The 21,974-nt window shown below is 42.3% G+C and overlaps 1 protein-coding gene across 1 annotated transcript in view; it reads left to right on the top strand.

The window, feature by feature from the left end:
• The first annotated feature begins 2,503 nt into the window (after positions 1 to 2,503).
• The window catches only part of ube3c (ubiquitin protein ligase E3C), a 43,166-nt gene continuing 23,695 nt past the window's right edge, over positions 2,504 to 21,974 (top strand). The window contains exons 1-13 of the mRNA XM_066688039.1: positions 2,504 to 2,645; positions 4,513 to 4,653; positions 5,283 to 5,336; positions 5,701 to 5,775; positions 6,483 to 6,629; positions 7,085 to 7,200; positions 7,315 to 7,472; positions 7,931 to 8,084; positions 10,027 to 10,247; positions 10,530 to 10,681; positions 11,761 to 11,948; positions 19,587 to 19,673; positions 20,321 to 20,478. Of these exons, the coding sequence (XP_066544136.1) occupies positions 4,588 to 4,653; positions 5,283 to 5,336; positions 5,701 to 5,775; positions 6,483 to 6,629; positions 7,085 to 7,200; positions 7,315 to 7,472; positions 7,931 to 8,084; positions 10,027 to 10,247; positions 10,530 to 10,681; positions 11,761 to 11,948; positions 19,587 to 19,673; positions 20,321 to 20,478 (1,576 nt within the window). The 5' untranslated portion in view covers positions 2,504 to 2,645; positions 4,513 to 4,587. The remainder of the gene's footprint in view (positions 2,646 to 4,512; positions 4,654 to 5,282; positions 5,337 to 5,700; positions 5,776 to 6,482; positions 6,630 to 7,084; positions 7,201 to 7,314; positions 7,473 to 7,930; positions 8,085 to 10,026; positions 10,248 to 10,529; positions 10,682 to 11,760; positions 11,949 to 19,586; positions 19,674 to 20,320; positions 20,479 to 21,974) is intronic.

Here is a 21,974-nt window from a genome sequence, read left to right as displayed (position 1 = left end):
ACTACCATTCAAAGGTTTGGGGTCACTTAGAAAAAACATACATGAAATGAGTTTGAATAGTAAATATAGCAAAATGAATAGGAAATATAGTCAAATATTGACATGGTTAGAAATAATGATTTTTAATTGAAATAATAATTGTGTCCTTCAGACTTTGCTTTTGTCAAAGAATCCTCCATTTGCAGCAACTACAGCCTTGCAGACCTTTGGCATTCTAGTTGTCAATTTGTTGAGGTAATCCGAAGAGATTTCACCCCATGCATCCTGAAGCACCTCACACAAGTTGGATTGGCTTGATGGGCACTTCTTACGTACCATATGGTCAAGCTTCTCCCACAACAGCTCAATAGGGTTGAGATCCGGTGACTGTGCTGGCCACTCCATTATAGACAGAATACCAGCTGACTGCTTCTTCACTAAATAGTTCTTGCAATGTTTGGAGCTGTGCTTTGGGTCATTGTCCTGTTGTAGGAGGAAATTGATTCCAATCAAGCGCCATCCACAGGGTATGGCATGGTGTTACAAAATGGAGTGATAGCCTTCCTTCTTAATGATCCCTTTTACCCTGTACAAATCTCCCACTTTACCACCACCAAAGCACCCTCAGACCATCACATTGCCTCCACCATGCTTGACAGATGGGTCAAGCTCTCCTCCAGCAGCTTTTAATTTGGTCTGTGTCTCACAAATGTTCTTCTTTGTGATCCGAACACCTCAAACTTAGATTTGTCTGTCCATAACACTTTTTTCCAATCTTCCTCTGTCCAGTGTCTGTGTTCTTTGCCCATCTTAATCTTTTCTTTTTATTGGCCAGTCTGAGATATGGCTTTTTCTTTGCAACTCTGACTAGAAGGCCAGCATCCCAGAGTCGTCTCTTCACTGTTGACGTTGAGACTGGGGTTTTGCGGGGACTATTTAATGAAGCTGCCAGTTGAGGACCTGTGAGGCGTCTGTTTCTCAAACTAGACACTCTAATGTATTTGTCCTCTTGCTCTGTTGTGCACCGAGGCCTCCACTCCTCTTTCTATTCTGGTTAGAGCCAGTTTGCACTGTTCTGTGAAGGGAGTAGTACACAGCGTTGTACGAGATCTTCAGTTTCTTGGCAATTTATCACATGGAATAGCCTCCATTTCTCAGAACAAGAATAGAGTGACGAATTTCAGAAGAAAGTTCTTTGTTTCTGGCCATTTTGAGCCTGTAATCGAACCCACAATTGCTGATGCTCCAGATACTCAACTAGTTTAAAGAAGGCCAGTTTTATTGCTTCTTTAATCAGCACAACAGTTTTCAGCTGCGCTAACATAATTGCAAAAGGGTTTTCTAATGATCAATTAGCCTTTTAAAATGATAAACTTGGATTAGCAAACACAACGTGCCATTGGAACGCAGGACTGGTGGTTGCTGATAATGGGCCTCTGTACGCCTATGTAGATATTCCATTACAAATCAGCCGTTTCCAGCTACAATAGTCATTTACAACATTAACAATGTCTACATTGTATTTCTGATCAATTTGATGTTATTTCAAAAACATGTGAATTTCTAAGTGACCCCAAACTTTTGAACGGTTGTGTGTGTATATACATACATAAATAAATATATATATATATATATATATATATATATATATATATATATATATATATATATATATATACACACACACACACACACACACACACACACACACACACACACACACACACACACACATTCAGTTTTATTTGTATCTGGGAGGTTTCACAAGGGTTCACAACACAGTAATTATGGCTGTGTTTTTCATAGTTTCCCACTATTGTTGAGGGCTAAATTGGTAACTCTTTTTGTTTGGCAGGTCACAATAACCCAACCAACTTCCGAATATGAAGTATCTGGTGCTTTTGCTTCTTGTCTCTCATGTGGTTGACTTGTAATGACAGACCATTCTTAGTGTTCAATATGGCCTGAAAACTTTAGAAATAACACACTTTATTTAATGGGCAATTCATTTTATTACATTCTATGGTGTATACCAGCTCATGCATAATCTTTAAATACTGTCAGTGTCCTTATGTGCAAAATTGCCACTATAGTCTGTCAACATTCACCACTGATGTTCAAATTGGACTACATTCAAAACAAAAATAATTATATTCAACATTTGTTCTTGCACATAGACTATTCACTGACACATACACACTGCAGTAAAGTTGTATGCATGTATTTATTTACTGGGATATATTGCACTGCAAGGCACAGGGATAATTAATTTCACACCACACGAGATCAGACCAGATTGAAGCCAGTGCAGCCTGTAATCCCGCTCAACACGGCCGAGATGCGCTAAAGCCGGCCCGTGTCTGCGCAGTTTGCGTCCCTTCAACATCTTGCTTTCCAGCACATTCAGGAAACCGGGGCTCAGCCGGGGAGGAAGTGCACTCGACCAGCTGCTGAGACCGGCACCTCGGCGGACCAATGGCAGGCCAGGAAGGCCGGCGCGGACCAATCGCCGCTGAGCGTGGAGAGGCGGGTCTTCCGCTGGACTGTGTTGTGTTTCTAGAAAAGAAAAAAGAAAGAAAAACAGAAAGATTGTGTTATTGTGTTGACCGTTTCTAACCGATCACACTGGGCCGTGTTATTGCACCTGATAATCTCGCTACTCGCAGGTAAACCGGGTTTGTGCTGTGTAGTGTGTGAGGAGGAAGGGTAGCCTTTATGTGCCCAGCGTGTGTAGGATGTGTGTCCGAGCACAGCGAAGTGCACACAGACCCCGGTCACAACACGGGCTGCTGGGGACCCGGCTGGGCTGTGGTCGGGGGTCGGGGGCAGAAAGGGGGCGATTTAAACCGTACGGGACGCCGGGCGATTGTCGAGTTGAGACCTTGCGTTTCCAAAAAGTGTCCCATGTCTCCGTGCTGAGTCATTTCCCGAGCCGAGGGGGTCGAGTACACTGCGGGTGTCACTCAGGTCCGCGGACGGTGTGTAAGCGGATTCCATGTCGGGGTGCCGGGGTGTGACGCTTCCCACCCCCTGTCATCCGTGCGGCACCATTTCCCCCGGGTCACACATTACATAACCAGCGCTGCTCGCACTGACTACAGCTGCTGCCGTGCGGGTGTTTACTCGGACGTGGTGACATTATTCCTGTCTTTCTTACAGCCCGGGGCCAGTGTTGTGAGTGCATGAAGCAGGGGGTCCCAGTGTGTGTGTGTCCTGTGATTGACAGCGGCCACGATGAGTCGGGGCAATAGTGACAAGTGCCCCTGTTGTTGTTCGAGTCCCGGGCAGTCACTGATAGGACGTGGGTGTGATGCTGCGACTGCCAGGCTTCAGAGGTTTCTTTTTTTGCAAAGCACAGAATTGCTTATTTTAATGGTTATATATGCACAACCTAGTCACACTAGCAGCAACAATGCACATTCCTGCTTTTCCTGTGTGTATTTGAGTGCAGAAATACTCTGTGACTGTTAGCTTTGATATGCCTTGAAGATCCCTTTGGATTTTTGTACACACAAGTCTTCTGTCATCTTTTTGAAAAGGATTTGACTAATCGTGGACAGCAGCGAGGGTGCTGTTTCGGGGCTGTCGTGCATGAACTTAGGCCTGTCTGTGTGTGTGTTTTGAAGGCATATGTCACCTGAACCTCAAGCCACGGCTCCTGGATTGTAGGGTGCAGCAGAGTCCGGTGACCCGGTCCAGTCGGAGGCAGTGTGAGACCTGAAAGGGCAGGTTACTGTAATAAGGCTGTGTGTGTTCAGTGTTGAAGTTTGTGTCACAGCTCTGGTACGTAAATATACAGATCCTGAGTGAATGCATTTAGGATCGCAATACGTCTCAACTCCAGTGGGACAAAATCCTGATCCTCACATAGGGTTGACAGGTGCACAGTGCATCGACCAATCATTTGTGTTTCCCATTGGGGGAGACGGGGTGGGTTAGGGAAATAACAAGTCTACAGACTTCAGAATGATATTTTCAAGCTTTTTATGTATATATGTATGTATGTATGTATGTATGTATGTATGTATGTATGTGATTATGTATTTGCCTGTACAGAGACCAGCCGTATCAGAGTGACCAGACCAGATGTTGACATTTAATAGCGTCTTCGGATTAGGGATGGTATCTTTTATGTGAAGAATACTTTTTTTTTTATACTTTCAAGTCCTTTCTAGTATACTGTAGATCACAGCAAAAAGCTCTGCCCAGAGGGAAATCCTCTTGCTTGTTTACAGTTGTGTTTTCTGGTTGTGGTCCTGATCTGAGTCCCCCGTCATACTATGAGGGATCTCCCAGATTAAGGCAAGAGGGACTTTTCCCTATGATGTATGTACATGTCTTGCCTTGTTAGTCCTGATTTTTAATGTATTATGAGTTGGGCAAACACCCCCGCCCACAAGTGAGGCCCTGTGTCTGCTTCCTCGTACTAGCAGTATTTATTTATTAACTTTTTGGTTTCACTTTCTGTTTAGAGTGCTTGTAGAGGTTTGTGCGGCATGGGATCAAATGTGCTCTTTCTTTTTTTTTTTGCAGGTTACATCACGGCACTTGGCCCCTTCACCCCAACCCTTTGTGAAAAGCTCTTTAACTAAATGAAAAAGAGGCACCATGTTTAGCTTTGAAGGAGATTTCAAAACTAGGCCGAATGTGTCTCTTGGGGGAGCGAGTAAGAAGGTAAGATTATAATAGGCAGCTTTTACAGACATCATATAGGCCTAATCTTCAGTTTTGCTAATCAAATCAATGATGATGCCCTGTGGCACAATTGCAGGGGTGTGTGATTAAATACGCAGCAACTGGTTCAATTGGGAACAGAATGATTTTCAGATGAGTTGTTTGAAGCTGTTGGTTATTCAAAATGAAACTGAACAGACTACACAGCAGAAACAATGCCCTATATTTTATTACTGCAGATCTTTGACCTTAATTCATGCATTCTTGCATTCTTGCATTAGGCGTAGTTCTGGATTTCACGTAACACTTGGGTATCTTGCAATGTATATTATATTCTGGTATAGCTACTGAAAGAATGTTTGTATCTCCCATCTGAAGCTAGGATGTGAAATAATTAGAATATATGATGGTAACTAGAGTTTTTCCATTTGTTTTTGTCTTTCTCCATCATTCCCAAACTTTTTCTGTCTGTTTGTTTTCATACATGGTGTATACATATATTCATTAAGTGCTGCTCTACTCACGGGCACTGGTGCCAAAATATATCAGTCCAGTAATATAACTTAATTGACAAAGGCTTATAATCCCTGTCACACTGCTGTGTAACTCTTCTTTCTTTTGCCTCCAAGGAGGAAAAGGCTTCACTTTTGCATCGTACAACAGAAGAAAGGAGAAAAAGAGAGGTAAGCCTGAACGGTATTTTGTGGTTTGTATTTGTAGTTAATTTAGAACAATTTGCAGATTATATTTTTCACTTTGACATTATGGACATTTTCTGTGTCGATCAGTGGCAGAAACTCCTGATTAAATCCATTCTGATTTCATATTGTAACACAATGAAATGTGGAAAAGTCCAAGGGGGGTGCATACTTTTGAGAGCCATTCCTGTAGTCTGTGGTGGTGGTTGTGGCAGTGGTGGTATTGCCGGGCAATTTGGATGTCTTCTGTATCTTTCTTTTTTACCTTGAACAGCTGTAGTTGATGTACTTGGCACGGGATAATGAGTCACAGGCCCTATTGAGCTACATTTCTGTTTTCTCGCACCAGGACGAAAGGCGAAGACTGAAAAATGCCATTATTATCCAGTCCTACGTGCGAGGGTACAAGGACAGGAAACAGCAGGTATTTATCCCCCTGTATAAAAACAAAAAGGGAATATTGAAATAATAGTTTATAATGACAAAGGCCTGGACCAAATCAAAACTTCAGTATACCCGTGAAACGCAAATGACAATCCTGTCCCCTTTCACGTTTTCATGCACAACTCACAGAAAGCAGCTTCCGATGATAAACAGGACTGCTGTCTGGTACAGTGTCAGTTTGTATTTTGTGTTTAGGCACGTCAGGGATTGGAACTGGTCTCCCCCATAGTGCGTGCTCAGATTGTGTCCCAGCATGGCCCACACTTGTCCACTTGTCCATCTACTGTCCAAGCACCTTCACGTCCCTGCTTACACTGCAGACTATTCGTAATGTTATGAATTATTCTGATACTTCAGTGAAGGTGTCTGCTGTATGACTCATAAATAAATAAGTAAATAAAAGAAGACCATTAGTTTTGTCCTTCTGTCTTCTGTAAGAATGCATCCATCTGTCTTTCCCTAATACCTCAAATCCTAGCTTAATAAGGGCTTATTTACATGTTAATGCTATTGTACATGTGCAGCATCACTATACGGTTATCTGTTTGACTTTGATGTCCTGTGTTGACACTCCACGTAAAACATTTCTGACTATGACCTGCTGTGCTCCTGTGGCTGTGCTGGTGCTGTGGGATGGTTTTGAGCGTGTCCGTGCCAACGCTGTGGCTTGTGTTCCTGTGTCTGCAGCACGCCATTCAGAGGAGTGAGTTCGACCACTGTGCCTGCCTGGCGCAGTCGGGGGGAGGGTTTTGTCTCAGTGACGGAGCCAACCTGACGCTCCTAGTAAGGCAACTTCTGTTTTTCTACCGACAAAGTGAAGACTCTTCAAGATTGGTAAGTATCGTCATACACTCTCTGTTTCCTTTCTTTCTCTCTCTCTCTCTCTCTCTCTCACACACACACACACACACACACATAGTATTTTGCGGTTGAATGCTGTCTGAAGTGTAATACCTAATGATAGACCAAGTTTGCTCTTTGAATAGTGTCTAACACTAACATAAGGATTAACAAATAAATATGGTTATATAAAAAAAAAAAAGAGTAGGTGTTTAAACTTGGATTATCTTAGAAAAATCTGTTTTCTGTTGGATGTGGTGGCATGGTTTGTAAATACACTAATTTAACAAATAGAGGATATGGAAATGCCCTGGGTACCAAACAGCGTATTCATTACATAAACGAGTCAAAGCAGTTCCCACTGTTTTACTCGGGAAGTGACACTGTCAGGGCTTGTGCACTTCCTGTTACCTCACAGCACCGGGTGAGATGAGTGCGTTCTCTTGCAGATATGGATGTGTCAGAACTTGGTGAAGTCCAACGGGCCATTCGTGAAGCAGCTTGCTGGGCCGGACAGACAGACCTGCGTCTTTCAGATCAAGAGGATGCTGGGCTTGTGTTGCAGGTACCTTCGACTCTGACTGAATTACAGTTACACTTGTGGAGCACAGCGTTTACTGTACCCGGCGTGTATGTTTGTTGTGTGTAACCCAAAAAGTGTTTGTTTCTGTCTTCCCAGGCTCCTGCAGACGTGCAAGGAAGACAGTTTAAACGTGGCGGTCCCCATGCGCATGCTGGAGATCTTTTCTTCAGAGATAACTTATTTGCCTGTTCTTCAAGATGCTAATTGTGTAGCGTCTTTAATTGAACAAATTTTGCACTATATGGTACATAAAGGTTAGTACGGCCCTCGTGTCCATTTCCCCTCCGCCTGGGATTTATTACACATGCAAGTGCTACCACAGCCGTTTTCACATTTACTTTAGTCTTGGCAGCCGGCGAAGGGAACTGGGAGATTCTGTGCTGCCCATTATGGAGATTTTAATGTAATTACCATATTAAAGTCATCGATAAATTAAAAGTGTTCACAATTTTAAGTCTATGATGTAGGATATTTCCACAGGCACAATAAATAAGGCACTACAGAGGCAAGCGGATGTTGTGATTTCCACCCCCCTAACTGCCTCATAATGTATTCAACACAAAGAATGTCTGCAGTATCTGTAACACAACAATAATGTTACTTTTCTGTCTCAATTGGAGTGACACTTTTACCACCACTGATGGATTGTGCAGCCTTGACCGGGCAGCTGTTCAAGAAGCACTAACGTCTCTTTTTTTCCTCTGTGTTTCAGGATACTACAGGTCGCTTTACATTTTAGTAAATCATAAGCTTCCATCGAGTCTAGAATATAGCAATGCTCCCCGCGTCCCTCTGGCCAGCACTCTCCTGGAGCACATACTCAAGCCTTTGCACTTTACCTACTCTTCTTGTGCACACGGAGCCAGGTGAGGACACCACACTGCTCACAGGAATCGGTCCCCATCACAGATAGACTCAGACTACCCGTGCGCAGCTGCGTTTTTAACAACAGTGGCCAATTGAAGGTTTATTGACAGTTCAGAGGGGTAGGCCTACAATTTCTCAACTTTAAGCAGTTAGAAAACATTTCATTCAGAAGGCGCAGCTCTTTGTGAAGCCCTCTTTCTACAGGGGCACTTGTTTGCTTTTTCTTGGCCTTTCTACAGATAACATTGAACGACGGGGCTGCTTTCTGTTATGGTACAGATCATGAAAGATTGAGATTTGTTTTGTAATGACTCATGCACAGATATTCAATTGTATGAAGGCTGGTCTGTTCCTTTAAAACAGACTCAGAAACACAAATGGGCACATTGTCATCCTCACGGTACATATTTTTTAGACTCCCCTTGGCATTTGAACGTTCTGCATCACAGACTTGCAAGCATGTGAGAAAAGGCGAACTTTGTCTAAGAGGCATTCGTACACAAAAAAGAAATCCAGACAGTAAAGTGACGATCACAGGAACACTGTAATTGCTTCACCAACCTGTTTACAATGAGCAATAAAAGTAAACCCGAGCGCTCTGACTAATAGCAGACGAGATCGAGAGCAGCCACTTGGACTGGCATTCAGTCATGCCAAACACATGTTTTTTACTCACTGAACACGGTGATCTCACGACTACTAATGGAAACCCTGAAGTGTAGGAACCAGCACTCAAAATTATACATATATTAGGATCAAATGATTAAAATCACGATTAATCTCAAATGTTCACTAATTAGTCACATATTTAATCTCATGTTAAAATGACATGAAACATTTGCATATATCAGTGTAACTCTAGTAGAATGGGTGTAAAATAATCCCAAGAAAGTCCTCTAATAAAATCTTTAATAAAAATTCCAGCAATCCAGTACAAAATTTCAAAAAATTATAATAATAAAACAAACAAGAGGCTGCCATAGTCTCTAGAGTTTTCTGCTTCTTCATTATAAATGTACAGGGAGGTTGCGATTAACAGGGTTTCACAACAACACAGTAAAATAATTAAAGAATAAATGAATTTAGCACCGTCAAGTATTTTCTACAGTTAATGATCTATGATTATGGTTTACGGTTTAACGTATTTATTATTAATTTATTGCATACGTTTATAACATGTATTCCTATCGAGAAATGGGTTTAATTCTCCATGGTTTCAGAAGCACAGTCATTTTCAGAAACTCCTCTACCGTATGGAAAGCCAAACTAATTTAGAGAGATCTCGAAATACAATGTAAGATATCTTAAATTGAATTGGAGATCTCTCGTACTAACTCCATTTCAAGAGGTCTCAAATTGACTTCCTGACCTATTTGAGATATTTTGAATTGTATTTGAGATATCTCAAATTGATTTCCTGTCTATTTCAAGATAAGTTAATACAAAACATTCAGCATTTTCACAGGAAGTCAATTTGAGATATCTCCTTCAATTCGAGATCTCGAAATGGAGTTAATTTGAGATCTCTGCAATTCTATTTAAGATATCTTAAATTGTATTTGGATATATCTCTCAATGACAGCTTGGATTGCCATATCTACCGTGTTAAGTGATACTGTACTGAAAAGGTCCCCTGTAAATGCAGTTAGATCATCAGATTAATTTAACTACTGAAAAAGTGAATAAAGTTAAAAGAAAATATTTCAAAGGCATAGGCTGAATATAGGAACTAAACCCATAGTACTGCAAACAGACAGACTAGTGTGTTCACATTTTCAGAAGATAATGCTGCTCTTCTGTAGTATTATAACTGGCACGTCGCCCTCCTTGACTAGCAGTTTGAATATTAGCATGTTTAGCTTTGAGCACGACTGTAAGCAAACCCCTGTTGCTGCCTGATTTTGTGTCCCTCTCAGTTTGGTTTGGCTTTGTGTCCTGCAGACAGTACGTGTTTGCAGCCTTCACGGAGGAGTTCATCTCGGCGCCGTTCACGGAGCAGATATTCCACTTCTTCATTCCCGCGCTTTCAGACGCCCACTCCTCGTTCCCCTTTGAGCCCTTCCTCAGCTCCCTGCTGGGGACGGTCTGTGCCTCCATGGTGGCTTCTCACAAGGCCCCCTGGTTGTTCTACTTCATCCTGGCCATCGGGGAGACGAACTTAGGTGAGCAGAGTCCGTATGTCAATTGCAACAGCTCAAATGTGTGAATTCATCATCATCATCATAGAGAAGGTGTATGGGCCTCAAGTGCTGTCCAATTATAACAACAGTGCTAGAGGACACAAGGTCACCTCCGATGATGCTTTGGGTTCTTCCAGGAAGAGCATAACAGCGGCAGTGTTAGAATATGTGTGTCTTTCTCTGCACTTTCTTTTCGAGTGGCACAGAGGAAGATCTCGCTACTCAAGACCCTGCGTCGCTCACTGTGTTTGTCTGTGCCACCAGGGGGCCTGTCCGAGGAGGGCCTGCTGCTGTATCTGCGCACACTACAGACCCTGCTGCCTCAGCTGCCCGTGTCCGTGGCCAGCGGCCGGCAGGAGGTCCTGAGTGACTCCGAGGACGAGGACGACACCAGCATCAAGACCGTGTCCAGTCAGGTACCGTCTGCACTGGAACGCATGCTTGGATGTGATGGGAGCCGGAGGCGGGGTTTGGAACACGGGTCCACGTGACGTTCCGCCTGAATGCGATGCGTGTGAACCTGAAACAGCATCCTTTCCTCTGTTGTGAATCTGATCAGGTGTCATCATCAGGAGGACCCTCGTGCAAGCTTACCCTGGTGAATTTACCGTTGGGTTTCAGCCCTTTTTAGCACGTGGTTTTACTGTGGTTGTACCATAGTTTTACTATAGTGAATGAGCCTTAGAAATATTGATCATGGTATTGCTGTGGTCCAGTGTAGTAAAACACCGTGAAGGCATGTTGAACCCATAGGTATCCACAGCAGAACTATGGTAGAAAGGACACAGATTTATCAGGGTGAACGTGCATAAGGCCATCTTTTCTGTCTCTAATTCAGTTGATGGGTCGAAGCAGTACCCCCCCCCCCAAGAGAGCTGTGGTTTGTAGTTGAGTTTGGCAGGACTAGGGACTGGTGGTTTGTCCAGCCTCTGCTCCTGGGTCGTGCTCATGCTATCCCAGTGTCTCCCACAACTGTGGCTTTTTAGTTACTGTTTAAAGCCTTTTCCTTGAGCTCTCCAGTGCTTATATTCTCCTCAGGCTGTTTGCCTAAGTGTTAATTGGTTGGCTTTAAGATGTATCTGCATCCAGACTGATCCTTAAGAAGCCAAACTGCATTGTGCATGAAGGGAATGCCATTAAATGGAGATGGATGTAATTGGTTACGTCTTTAATGGTCGTCAACAGCTTGCTCTCCATTTTAATTAATTCAGCGAGCTGTCTCCATGTAAAGGAACATCATGTGAACAAGAGGAACATCACATGATCGAAAAAATAAACGCAAACTTCAGGCCTTATACATACATACATAAACAATATTGGCTCAGTATTGGCTCACGCTGGTCATTTCTCTTATTGATTTAAACAAATTAACAAACGAGACAGACAAATAAGTCCTGCCGTTTGCAGTACTCACTGCAGGGCACGTTTGGGGGGTTGTGTGCTGCTAACTGTGCCCTTTTTTCCTCCTTGTCTTTCGTCGATGCTGCTCTCTCAGGATGACAGCCGCATCTCGGTGCAGTTCATCACTGAAGAGTGCGTGCGCAAGCTGGACACCAAGCAGCAGACCAACGCGCTACTCAACCTGGTGTGGAGGGACTCGGCCAGCGAGGAGGTCTTCACCATGATGGCCTCCATCTGCCACACCCTCATGGTGCAGCACCGCATGATGGTGCCCAAAGTCAGGTGAGCCCCCACGCGCCAACCGGCAACCGGGCACTCTGGGACCATCCTACCCCACTGCCCCGCTTAACCGAATCCTCTTTTAAACTGCCATGTTCTTCCCCCTGCCAGTGTTTCCAGAATTATACCAGTTGTCTCCTACCTCAGGCCGCAAGGTGCGTTTTTAATGACCACCAGTTTGAGATTTAAAGGCGTATTTGTTGAGGATATTGGAAAATCAGAAGTTATTGCTGACTTAATGGATTGGGATTTGATGTTTTTTTTTAATTCCAGGAACTAAATCAGTTTTATTTTTTGCCGCAAATTACAAATGTTGTAATATGTGCATCAACGTGGAGCTGAATAAATCGTTACACTCAGCCCCATTGTTTTCAACCTGCTGGTGGGTTGACATGCATCTATTAATAACTCTGGCACTATTATACCCATATACATAATTTTATATCCCTGGAAACTAGAGAATTGAGTCTTGATACAAAGATTGTTAAAATCTGACGTTGCTGTGAGGAGATATTGACTTGCAAAGTAGGGGGGAAAATTGACGAGAATTGCTATTTTTAAAACAAATAACTCCTTCAACTGATATCCAATATTCACCCAGTTTGTCTTAAAAGTTGTATTTTGACAAGTACTTTAAGGGGAAATTGTAAGAAAAGTAAGTTTTGCATTGAAATCTGTTTCATACAATCCATAATTCATAAATATGCTATTATTTATCTTGGGGAAAAAAAAGTGGTCCCACATGCATGTGGCCCTTATAATGGAGAAATGGCCCTCATGTCAGTATTTTGTGGTACACATTTTCTCTAAACTTTTCCGCATAGGCAATTTTTTTTTCAAATGCACATTATTCCTTCATTTCTTATGGTATTTTCAACTTTTCCAAATTTCAATACGAGTGGTATTTCGACATAAAATATTCAAAAAAGATTTCCTATGTAGTGGAGGAAAACTTTTCTAAACGCATTTTTGTTTTTGTGAAAAGACTTGGTATTACTGTAATATAGTTTGTCTAATCAAGATCAACTATGCAGAATATAGTTGTCTAGTTTCATTTGATACGTGTTCCATACCTGTACTCCTTATAATGTCCATATTAGACACTTGCGCGAACAAGCCAATCCTCTGTTGAGTTACTGTGTTGTGATTGTAATGATAAGATCTCTGGTGGGGTAGAAGAGCAAAACTGGAGCTACTGCCTGTGATACAGTAATCTTTATAACCCTACTACAAATCTCAACTCTCTCACTTTTAGGGCAGTCTCCGAAGGTTCGAACGTTCGGTCTCTAGACCTTCAAAGGTTTTTACAAGCCTTCGTTCTTTTTCTCTCTTGTTGATAGAAATTGACAGTGTTTGAATACTGTAGCGCCACCGCACCCAATAAAGGGTTTATGGGGTAAAGGCAACTTTTGCAACTCTGCAAGTTCGTTGCAATTGACCCAATATTATTATTATTATTATTATTATCGTTATTATATTGGTATAATAACTGGAGAAGAAAGTATTTTTATTATAGTTAACGTAAGGTTAAGGTTACTTTTGTTTTGGTTTGTAGTATTTACAACTTTCAGAACAGTAATGAACACCGGGATATATTCATCAAGGAGTTTACAGCGATTCGCTATTTCGTGCAAGTAAAATCAATATAAACCATGAGCTTTATATTTATAAAATTTATAAAAACATGATCACTGTTTGAGAACTTATTTTAAACTATAAGTGGATGTTTTCTTTTGTTCATATATGGATTACCTGTAAAAAAGAAAAGGGAAAAAAAAAGTAGTCTGTTCATTCAAATCGATACACTAGTAGCTAATGTGACGTCATCGATAAAGTATGCAAATTAGCACCAACAAAGCTTCGACAATTTGTACGGTAATGTGTTCCAAACCTTCAAAGATTAAAATTTACCCTTCGGGACAGCCTCCACCGGACATTACTCCGATACCAATTTTAACATCATATTTATGTACGCTTTTAAAAATAAACCTTATATTATTTGAAACCTCAAAGAGTGCCAAGATTGAGTGATTGATTCTGCAGTAGAAAAGGACTAAGCAAATGAAATCTGCAGGGACCATGCTGTAATTATGAAGGAGAAAATGTTAATGATAATCTGGATTACTGCATCGTTTGCCGCCGTTGTGCTGTCTTGGAGTTTGTGTTTTCTCACTGTGGGAAGGGTGAGTGAGGCGATTTGGGGGCTTTTCCTGGTTCAAATCCAGGCTGTGCCACTTGCTTGCCTTGTGCTCGCCAGCACCCCCTCTGTATGAGCTTTGCCGAGCGTCTCCCTACAATAGTTTTGTGCACGACCCCAAAATGAAGAGTGGGGAGGCTGGTTCCATGATCGAGGCACAGAAGAGTAGGCAGAGGGTAAAAATAAGACTCATTCGAATTAAAAGAGTTAAATTAAAGGCAGTAAACGGATTGCTTCAGGTCTTGGTAATAAACCATTTATTCCAACCCCTTCAGTCCTACACCAGCCCTGCGTTTTAAGTAATGCAAGCACTTATGTAAATAATGATGAAGCAGAACCAATTAGCTCCTGTCTTCACCCACTTGTGTTTATGGCTGCCAGAGGAAGTAAGATGTCAGTGAAACTGTCATTCCTCGATTAGGGTAATTAGCTCTTTACCGGCTAATTGCATTAGGGCAGGATGTAAGGGTTTGGGGGGTTGGGGGGGTTGGTTTGGTCGTCATAGTTGCCTCTGAATTAGAGCGCCGGGCTTTACTGCTGCAAATAACTGGCTTCCCTGGGTAATCATTACTGGGTTGAAATGAATCGGCGCTCCTGGTTGACTGGGGGACAGACATGATCAACGGAAGAAGGAGAGTCCTGTGTGTCAGGCTTATTTGTCTGCTTCCTGGACCCTGATTTACAGTCCTCAATTCCCCGAGCGCGCTCACACACAACAGGGACGCCTGTTAAAGCACAGAGACTCCTTTGCACAATCTTCACATGAATGCTTGGTGCTGCAGCTTAACTCTGATGTGTCACAGGTTTAATAGAGTATAACCATCAAATTGTCTGTCTAGAGTATCAGGAAATATAGCGAATGATTGCTCATCATAATTTGTGATACGTGTGCTTGCAGCTCTGATGGTCTTCTGTACAGACGTGTGTATGTATGTGCTGCACACAGAGCCCTCAATACTCCTCAGTATCCTCTGTCCCAGTCAGTCCTGCCTGCTCGTAGTTTCAGGAGCAGAGACTCAAACAGAGAGAGAGAGAGCTGGCTTCAGCTGTAGAGATGGGGACAGCAGGTTTCTTCAACAGGGTTACACTTCCTGTTTGGTCACTAGTGACGAGGCTGACGTGTAATAACCTGGACTAGGATGGGACAAAACATAATTGCCAGATTTCTGTCTCTTTCCTTTTTGGTCTTACCGAGGCCAAGAAGGAAATACTGGGCAGCTGTTTGTGTTGAGACTGAATTGTGTCTGGACTTCCTCTCTCTGTTCCTAAATTTCATCTGACTCACTAGCCATATGGATTGAGCAGCATAAACAGAAAAGCAGGCTTAGTTTAATGCCCGGTCTACAAATGACCATGTTTTAGTTTGTTTTGTTTTTCGGGTGCCCTTTTAAATTCCTTTTTTCTTTTTGTACTTTCGTTCCTTCTTTTCCTCCTTCTTCTTCTCCTTCTCCTACTCCTTCTGTAATTTTATTTATAACCACTCGCTGGCATTCCCAACCCCCCTCCGCAATCATCTCCTTCTCACTGCGAACGCTTTTACTATAAATCCGCCTGCTCTCTCCCCACCATTATTGGAGATCTGTACAAAATAATTAGCTCAGAGAGGAAGATGAATGAATGTAGAATAGGACAGGATAGCTTTACAAGAGGCACAGGGGGCCGATCGCACTGTGCGCTAATTTATAGTGTTTTAAGAAAGGGTTCATTGCCGGTGCGTTTCGGAGAATAAATATTACAATTGAATAGTTTGTGCTCATGTCTTCACCTGAAATACATTTTCAGTAAATGCTGATAACACTTCAATTTGTATTTCTTTTTCTTGCAATTGAATGCAAGAGCTCCCCATATGCATCAAAGCTATATATTTGTATATATGGTATGATGATGTATGATCCTTATATTTCTCATAATTTAGTCTGTAATCCATATATCTATTGATGTATATTTACACTATATATGTATAAAATACACTAAGAAGTTAATACCTACCATATATTTTCAACATATAAAATGTATTGATTACAGACAAAAATATATTCTATAAGTATATCCCATGTATTTTAAATCTACAAGGAATTATGGAATATGAAAAATAGAAGCATTGTACATCTACCAAATAGTAAAATGTAGTTGTGTGTTTCATATGAAGAGGTCTTGCATTCAATTGAAAGAAAGAAATAGAAAATGATGAGGAAAAAGAAAGAGATAGATATATACATCATCTGCCATGTGTTAAAAATGTGTGTTTGTTCCATGAGGCTCTTTCTGCACAAGGCTCAGATGTGATTGCAGTCACATGGCTGTGGCATAATCGCCTCCTAATTGTTTGCCTTGCATACAGTGCAGCCCGCCTCGGTGAGCCTCTGTCATTAGCAGCTGTCGCAGACTCCCAGACTGCTCTCGGGATGCTGGGTTTGTTTAGCACACCAGCTATAATTGTGTAGTTTACATGTGGAAAACACCGCCGGCTCCCCAGTCATCTCACTCGGCTTCACTGTGACGTGCTGGGGCTTCCCTCCACAGAATGCCATCAAACCTCAAACCTAGGGCTGGCATAATTGGCTATTAGCAAATCCCTTTTTAATTGAAGTGATATCTTCCAGACGGCCTCGAAATTGCTCCAAGATAGGAACTGACCAAAGATAACATACGATAAGAATTATAGCTTTTTATTTGAATTACTTCTTACACCTTATGAACATAAACACGACAGGGTACGAGTCTGCAATTTGCGATTTGGGGGTTGGTCATAGTTTTGTTGTGGTCTGGGCCTTTGAGTGACATGGGTAACAGGCAGTGGAAATCAAGTTTTGAATTTTGTTTTGGATTTGCTTGAATCTGATTGCTGCCGGGGAAAGCACAAATAAAAGTGGCTGAAGAAGAATCATATTCCAGTCCCGCAGGTTTTTAATTGATATGCTAATTTCTGTTGATCTTTCCAGTGCCCCATCATGGCGTGACGTTTATTGACACTATAGTGAAACGTTCCATAAACCTGTCAAGACTTCCAGTCTCTTTCATTTAACCTCAGTGTTTATTTATTTAAAACATAATTATTATTCACACTGGCAATCTGTAATATGGTTGGAAATAGCTTCTTATTTGCAGTTGTTCCTGTTCCTGCTAATTGTTACTGTTCCTGCTACAACCCCCTAGTGATTCATTCAGTTACCCTGAGGGGACAGCAGTGGGCTTGTGTTCCCGGGGACAGGAAGTCATATCCCGTCTTGTCTTGCCTGCTGCAGGTTGGACTTGATCAATTTGTGACCTCCACTCCTCTCATGCAGAGAGTCTTGATGGTCAGACCAGGTAAAACCACATGGGTGTGAAATCTTTCAACGATGTCATCAGAGCGATCAGTGTATCAAGGTCATCCTACACGCACTTTTCCCTGTTTCCGCCAGCCCCCCCACTTCCGTGTTCATTGTAAATGCACAGCCTCATCTTGTGATTGAAACGAGGTGGGGGGCTGTTTTTTTTTCTTTTAACACGTAAGCTGTAAATCATTGTGTCAGTGAGTATTTTAGTGCTTTGTTACCAATTTCAATCAGACACTCACAAACGATTAAAACCGGGAGAGTGCCACGTTTCCTGTGGGAGACAGATTGGGAGTATATCAAGATTTACCCCTTAAACATATTAGTGTTGTCCCTTTCTGTCTCTTTCTTTCTTTGTTTCTTGCTTTCTTACTTTTTTCCCCTAATTGTCCAAACTAGAAATCTGTGACATGGTCCAAATGGTGCCGTGCTGTGAAACGTTTCTGCTGTAGCGAGTCACTCGGCTCGCCGTTTCTTTCTTAACATCTCTTTTACGAGAGTTAGTGACGATTCACCGGTGTTATCAATTCCTGGCAGTGGCGGAGTTTGTCCTGAGGAACTGACAGTAAGCTGATTTTCAAACCTCGATTCATGTAAACAAATCACTTCCTGTATATTTGTGAAGGAGCAGAATGTGGATACGCGATGCATTTTATACACGTGCTTTGAAAGGAATTTGAATGAGGTTTTGGAAATGACATCTTCAGTGTATTATGATTATTATTTGTAATACCTTTTTTTTAAATCACGCCATCGTATTGCAACTCTACCCACCTACTGTACGTGGCATTCAATGACAAAGTCCTGCCTGGTTGGACAGATGCAATGGCAGTGGCAGTGCCCCTTTCACTTCTGCTTCTGAATATATAATCATTGTCCTTGTCTTGTTGCTGTCAAGGGCTTTTTTTTTTTTTTTTTTTGCTTTGCAAGAGTGGCAGTTATCTGGGCCTTGAGGCAGGGGCTCTGTTGTATGCAGGGCTTAGTTTAGCTTTGGGGCAATTATTGTCTCTGTGCTACCTTCACGCCAGCGAGCTCACCTTTGACTTGGAAGACCTGGGCATGGGGAGGGGGAGGCAGTGGGGGGGGGGGTAGGTGTCCATTCTCACAGAGGTGCTATAGCCTATAGCTCTTTGTGGCATTGTTATAGAAAACGGGTCCTTGCGTTTCTATTATCTCGGCGACACCTTCGCAGTTCCCATCGAGTGTCTAAGCATGCGATCCCCACTCAGGGCCTTCCCCGCAATGGCATTGTGTGCTTCTACACAGCTCCATTGTGTGTCTCCTACACATCTCCATCGTGGTCTCTTCATTAACTTAAATGGGCCCTCCAGGAAGCTCGAATCTGTTTATGACCCTGCCTTCCATCCTCGTCATCAGCCAGTTTACTAATGGAAGGTGCCTCACCTAAATAAAGCTTAATGGGTCATTCAGTCTGTTTCATTGCACATAAGGAATCTTGACGCCTTTTACTACGGAGGCCCTGACATTCCTGTGGGATGCCGTGTTCTGCCGTCACGCCTTTTTAGCTCTCCTCTCCGTCAAGGCCACAGAGCTGCACTGATTCCTCTTTGGGGGAAAATAACAAACAAAACAGGATGTGAATAAAGGAAAGGAATTAGTCACAGCTAATCAGAGTATAAGAGACGTGTAGATTAAAACGTGCGGTAGAAATGGGAAAAGTGGTCTGCACGGTCTGGTTTGACCATGCTAGTGCTTTTGCAGTTACGCAAATTGCTTTGGAAACTGTTTGTGCCATGAATATTCAAATGTCTTGTGTATTCTGAAACTTGATGGTCAAATAGAGTTGACGTTTCGCCCACATTTTCCTTTTTTACGACATCCAAACCAGCAGTCAATATCGAGGACGATCCCTAATCAATCAACCTGAGAGTTAACGGTGACTGGCATTGTGGACTGGCAACTGAATGTCTCGACACCAATAACACACCCATCTCCTCAGCTTGAGAGATACCCAGGACCCATGCCTAGCTATCATTCAGAAGCTGTTACCTGCCATTACTGTATTAAAGCAATCCCTCCACAGAACACTTTTAGATGCTTTAACCAAATTAAACCAAGGGACAGTGATTTTATCCTTGTTGATCTTTTTCTCCTTCCGTCTTTCAGACTCCTCTACAGTTTAGCGTTCAACGCTCGCTTCCTGAGGCACCTGTGGCATTTAATAACATCCATGACCACCAAGATGATTACCGGGTATGGTATAAACATATTTTTATATATTTACATTGTGACATGCCCTCAGCGCATTCATGTGGTTGCTCTGAATGCAAGAGTCTGCCCTGTGGAATTTCCTCTGAGGACCTCTGCTAATTAAACACGTTTACTGGCATATTAGCAAGCTGCGGCCTAATCTGTGTGCGTCGGTGGCACCCAGGCCCCAGTTTATATCGGTGTGCAGCCGGAAACCCTTTAAATGACATCCTTTCTGAGCACACAACAAATTTATTAAATAATGCACATGTTTTAATGAAGCAGGCAAGCACTGGTTTGAGAGATGGGTTTAATATGGAGAAAAACTGTCTCCTACGAGCATACAATCCTTTTCCGCAATGATTAAATAATCTAGGGAGTTCAGCAGCTAGAAGTCTGCCTCTCAATTACGAAGCTTGTGTTGCCTACTTCCTTATGAACTATCAATCAGGTTTGAGTCCTGAGTAACAAAAGATCAAACCCATGGGTGACTGGCATGCTTGATTGAAGAATGGTCATCTGTTTATCTGTAAAAGAACAGAGGGGTTGATTTCCCGAGTTGACGATTGATGTACTTTTGAATGAGACCGGCACTGTGAATCGAGTTTATTCCTGTGAATGACGTGTTCTCCTGTGCCCCGCCCTCGCAGGTCCATGGTTCCCCTGCTGCAGGTGATCTCCCGCGGGTCGCCCATGTCCCTGGAAGACTCGAACCGCATCATCCCCCTCTTCTATCTCTTCAGCTCTCTGTTCAGCCACTCGCTCATCTCGGTGCACGACAGTGAGTTCTTCGGATATCCCATGGAAGGTAATGCAAACAAACATACAGGCAAACAAAACAAACTCATAATCGTTGTTGTTGTTGTTAACATTTCACCCTGTGATCACAATGCTTTGACTGCAACGTTAGCTCTTTGTTTTTTTCTACAATAAAATGTGGGTTTTGCAGTTTTTTCCTCCATCGGCGGCCCAGACATAACACAGTTCCACTAATACCTTGACTAGACACTATAATGAATAGTCTCCAAATACTGGGAACAATAAAATGAAGAAATATAGACTTGTAAAAAAACTATTGAGAGAATTTAACAATATAGCGATGCTCATAACTGAGGAGCACACTGGCCCAGTCTCTGTAAATACGGCCTGCATGAATGACCATTTTTGTTATCTCCTAACCCCCAGAGAGGCGATTCCCTCAGGGGTAGAACTGACAAGCTACGGGGATATGCCATCTTCACGGATTCATGTTCTCTGCGTGTTGTGGCACTGTTATTCCCATTTTTACCATACAAGCTGCCTGTATGGTATAATATATTGTACAGCATAGTTTTGCTCTTTTTTGGGGGGGGATTAGTGCTACCAAAACCAGCTGTGAAACTGAGTGCTGGTGCATGTTTGTGTAAGTGAATGTTTAGCGGTGGTGGGGAGGGGGGGGGGCAGGACGCTGTCCGGGCAAAGCAGGCTTTAGGAAGTAACGGCAGAGTGCTAAAATGTTGTAAGGGCTTCCTAAAACTCCAGACACACTGACGAAGACAAATATGATTTTAATTACAAAACAGACTTTGAGACTAAAAATATACATTTCCACCTTTAAAAAAGGCCAGACAAATCTTAAGTGATATAAATGAGATTTCATGGGGCTCATAAAAAAATGTTGGCTTTCAGTGCTTGGCGAATTGTATGATCTGCAGTAACTGAGACAAGATAACAAAACTATTTATTACAAACAAATGTACATCCTGTGCAACTTGCACCCCTAGCATTGTCCTGAAACCTCATTGGTAACTGGAGCTGGTATTTGGTTACCAGGCATTGCTGTCACAGCAAGGGGGACTTTTCCTGAAGACTTATGTGAAGAAATGTGTTTAACTCCCTTTTTGGCACTTCAGCCAAGTTTGGTGTGTGATGATTAAGACTGAGTTTACTCTTGTGTCCAGAAACTGACGTCTGTCCTCAACTCCAGCACCTAAAACTCATCAGCAAGTGGCACAAACACAAACGCAATGCACACTGTCGAGAGAACAGCCGCTACTGAGGTTTTACACTTATTTTTCACTGTAAAGATATTTGTATGTATTATCTTTACATATGTGATTTATAAGAAGTTAATATGTTAAAATCGAAGATAGCATGATTGTCCATTTTGCTGTTATAATTTTTAAATATTGATAATTGTCTGCACAGGGTGAGAGGTATAGGATAGCTTGGAAATGCTGCTCTGCCATTGGTTGGTTTCTCGTATGTGATTCATAATGATTGATACAATTATTGGCACTTCTGACTCCATATGGATTGCTGTAA

The sequence above is a fragment of the Amia ocellicauda genome, chromosome 2, assembly GCF_036373705.1.
Source record: "Amia ocellicauda isolate fAmiCal2 chromosome 2, fAmiCal2.hap1, whole genome shotgun sequence".
NCBI classification, from domain to species: Eukaryota; Metazoa; Chordata; class Actinopteri; order Amiiformes; family Amiidae; genus Amia; species Amia ocellicauda.
This window is presented reverse-complemented; position numbering and strand designations above follow the sequence as displayed.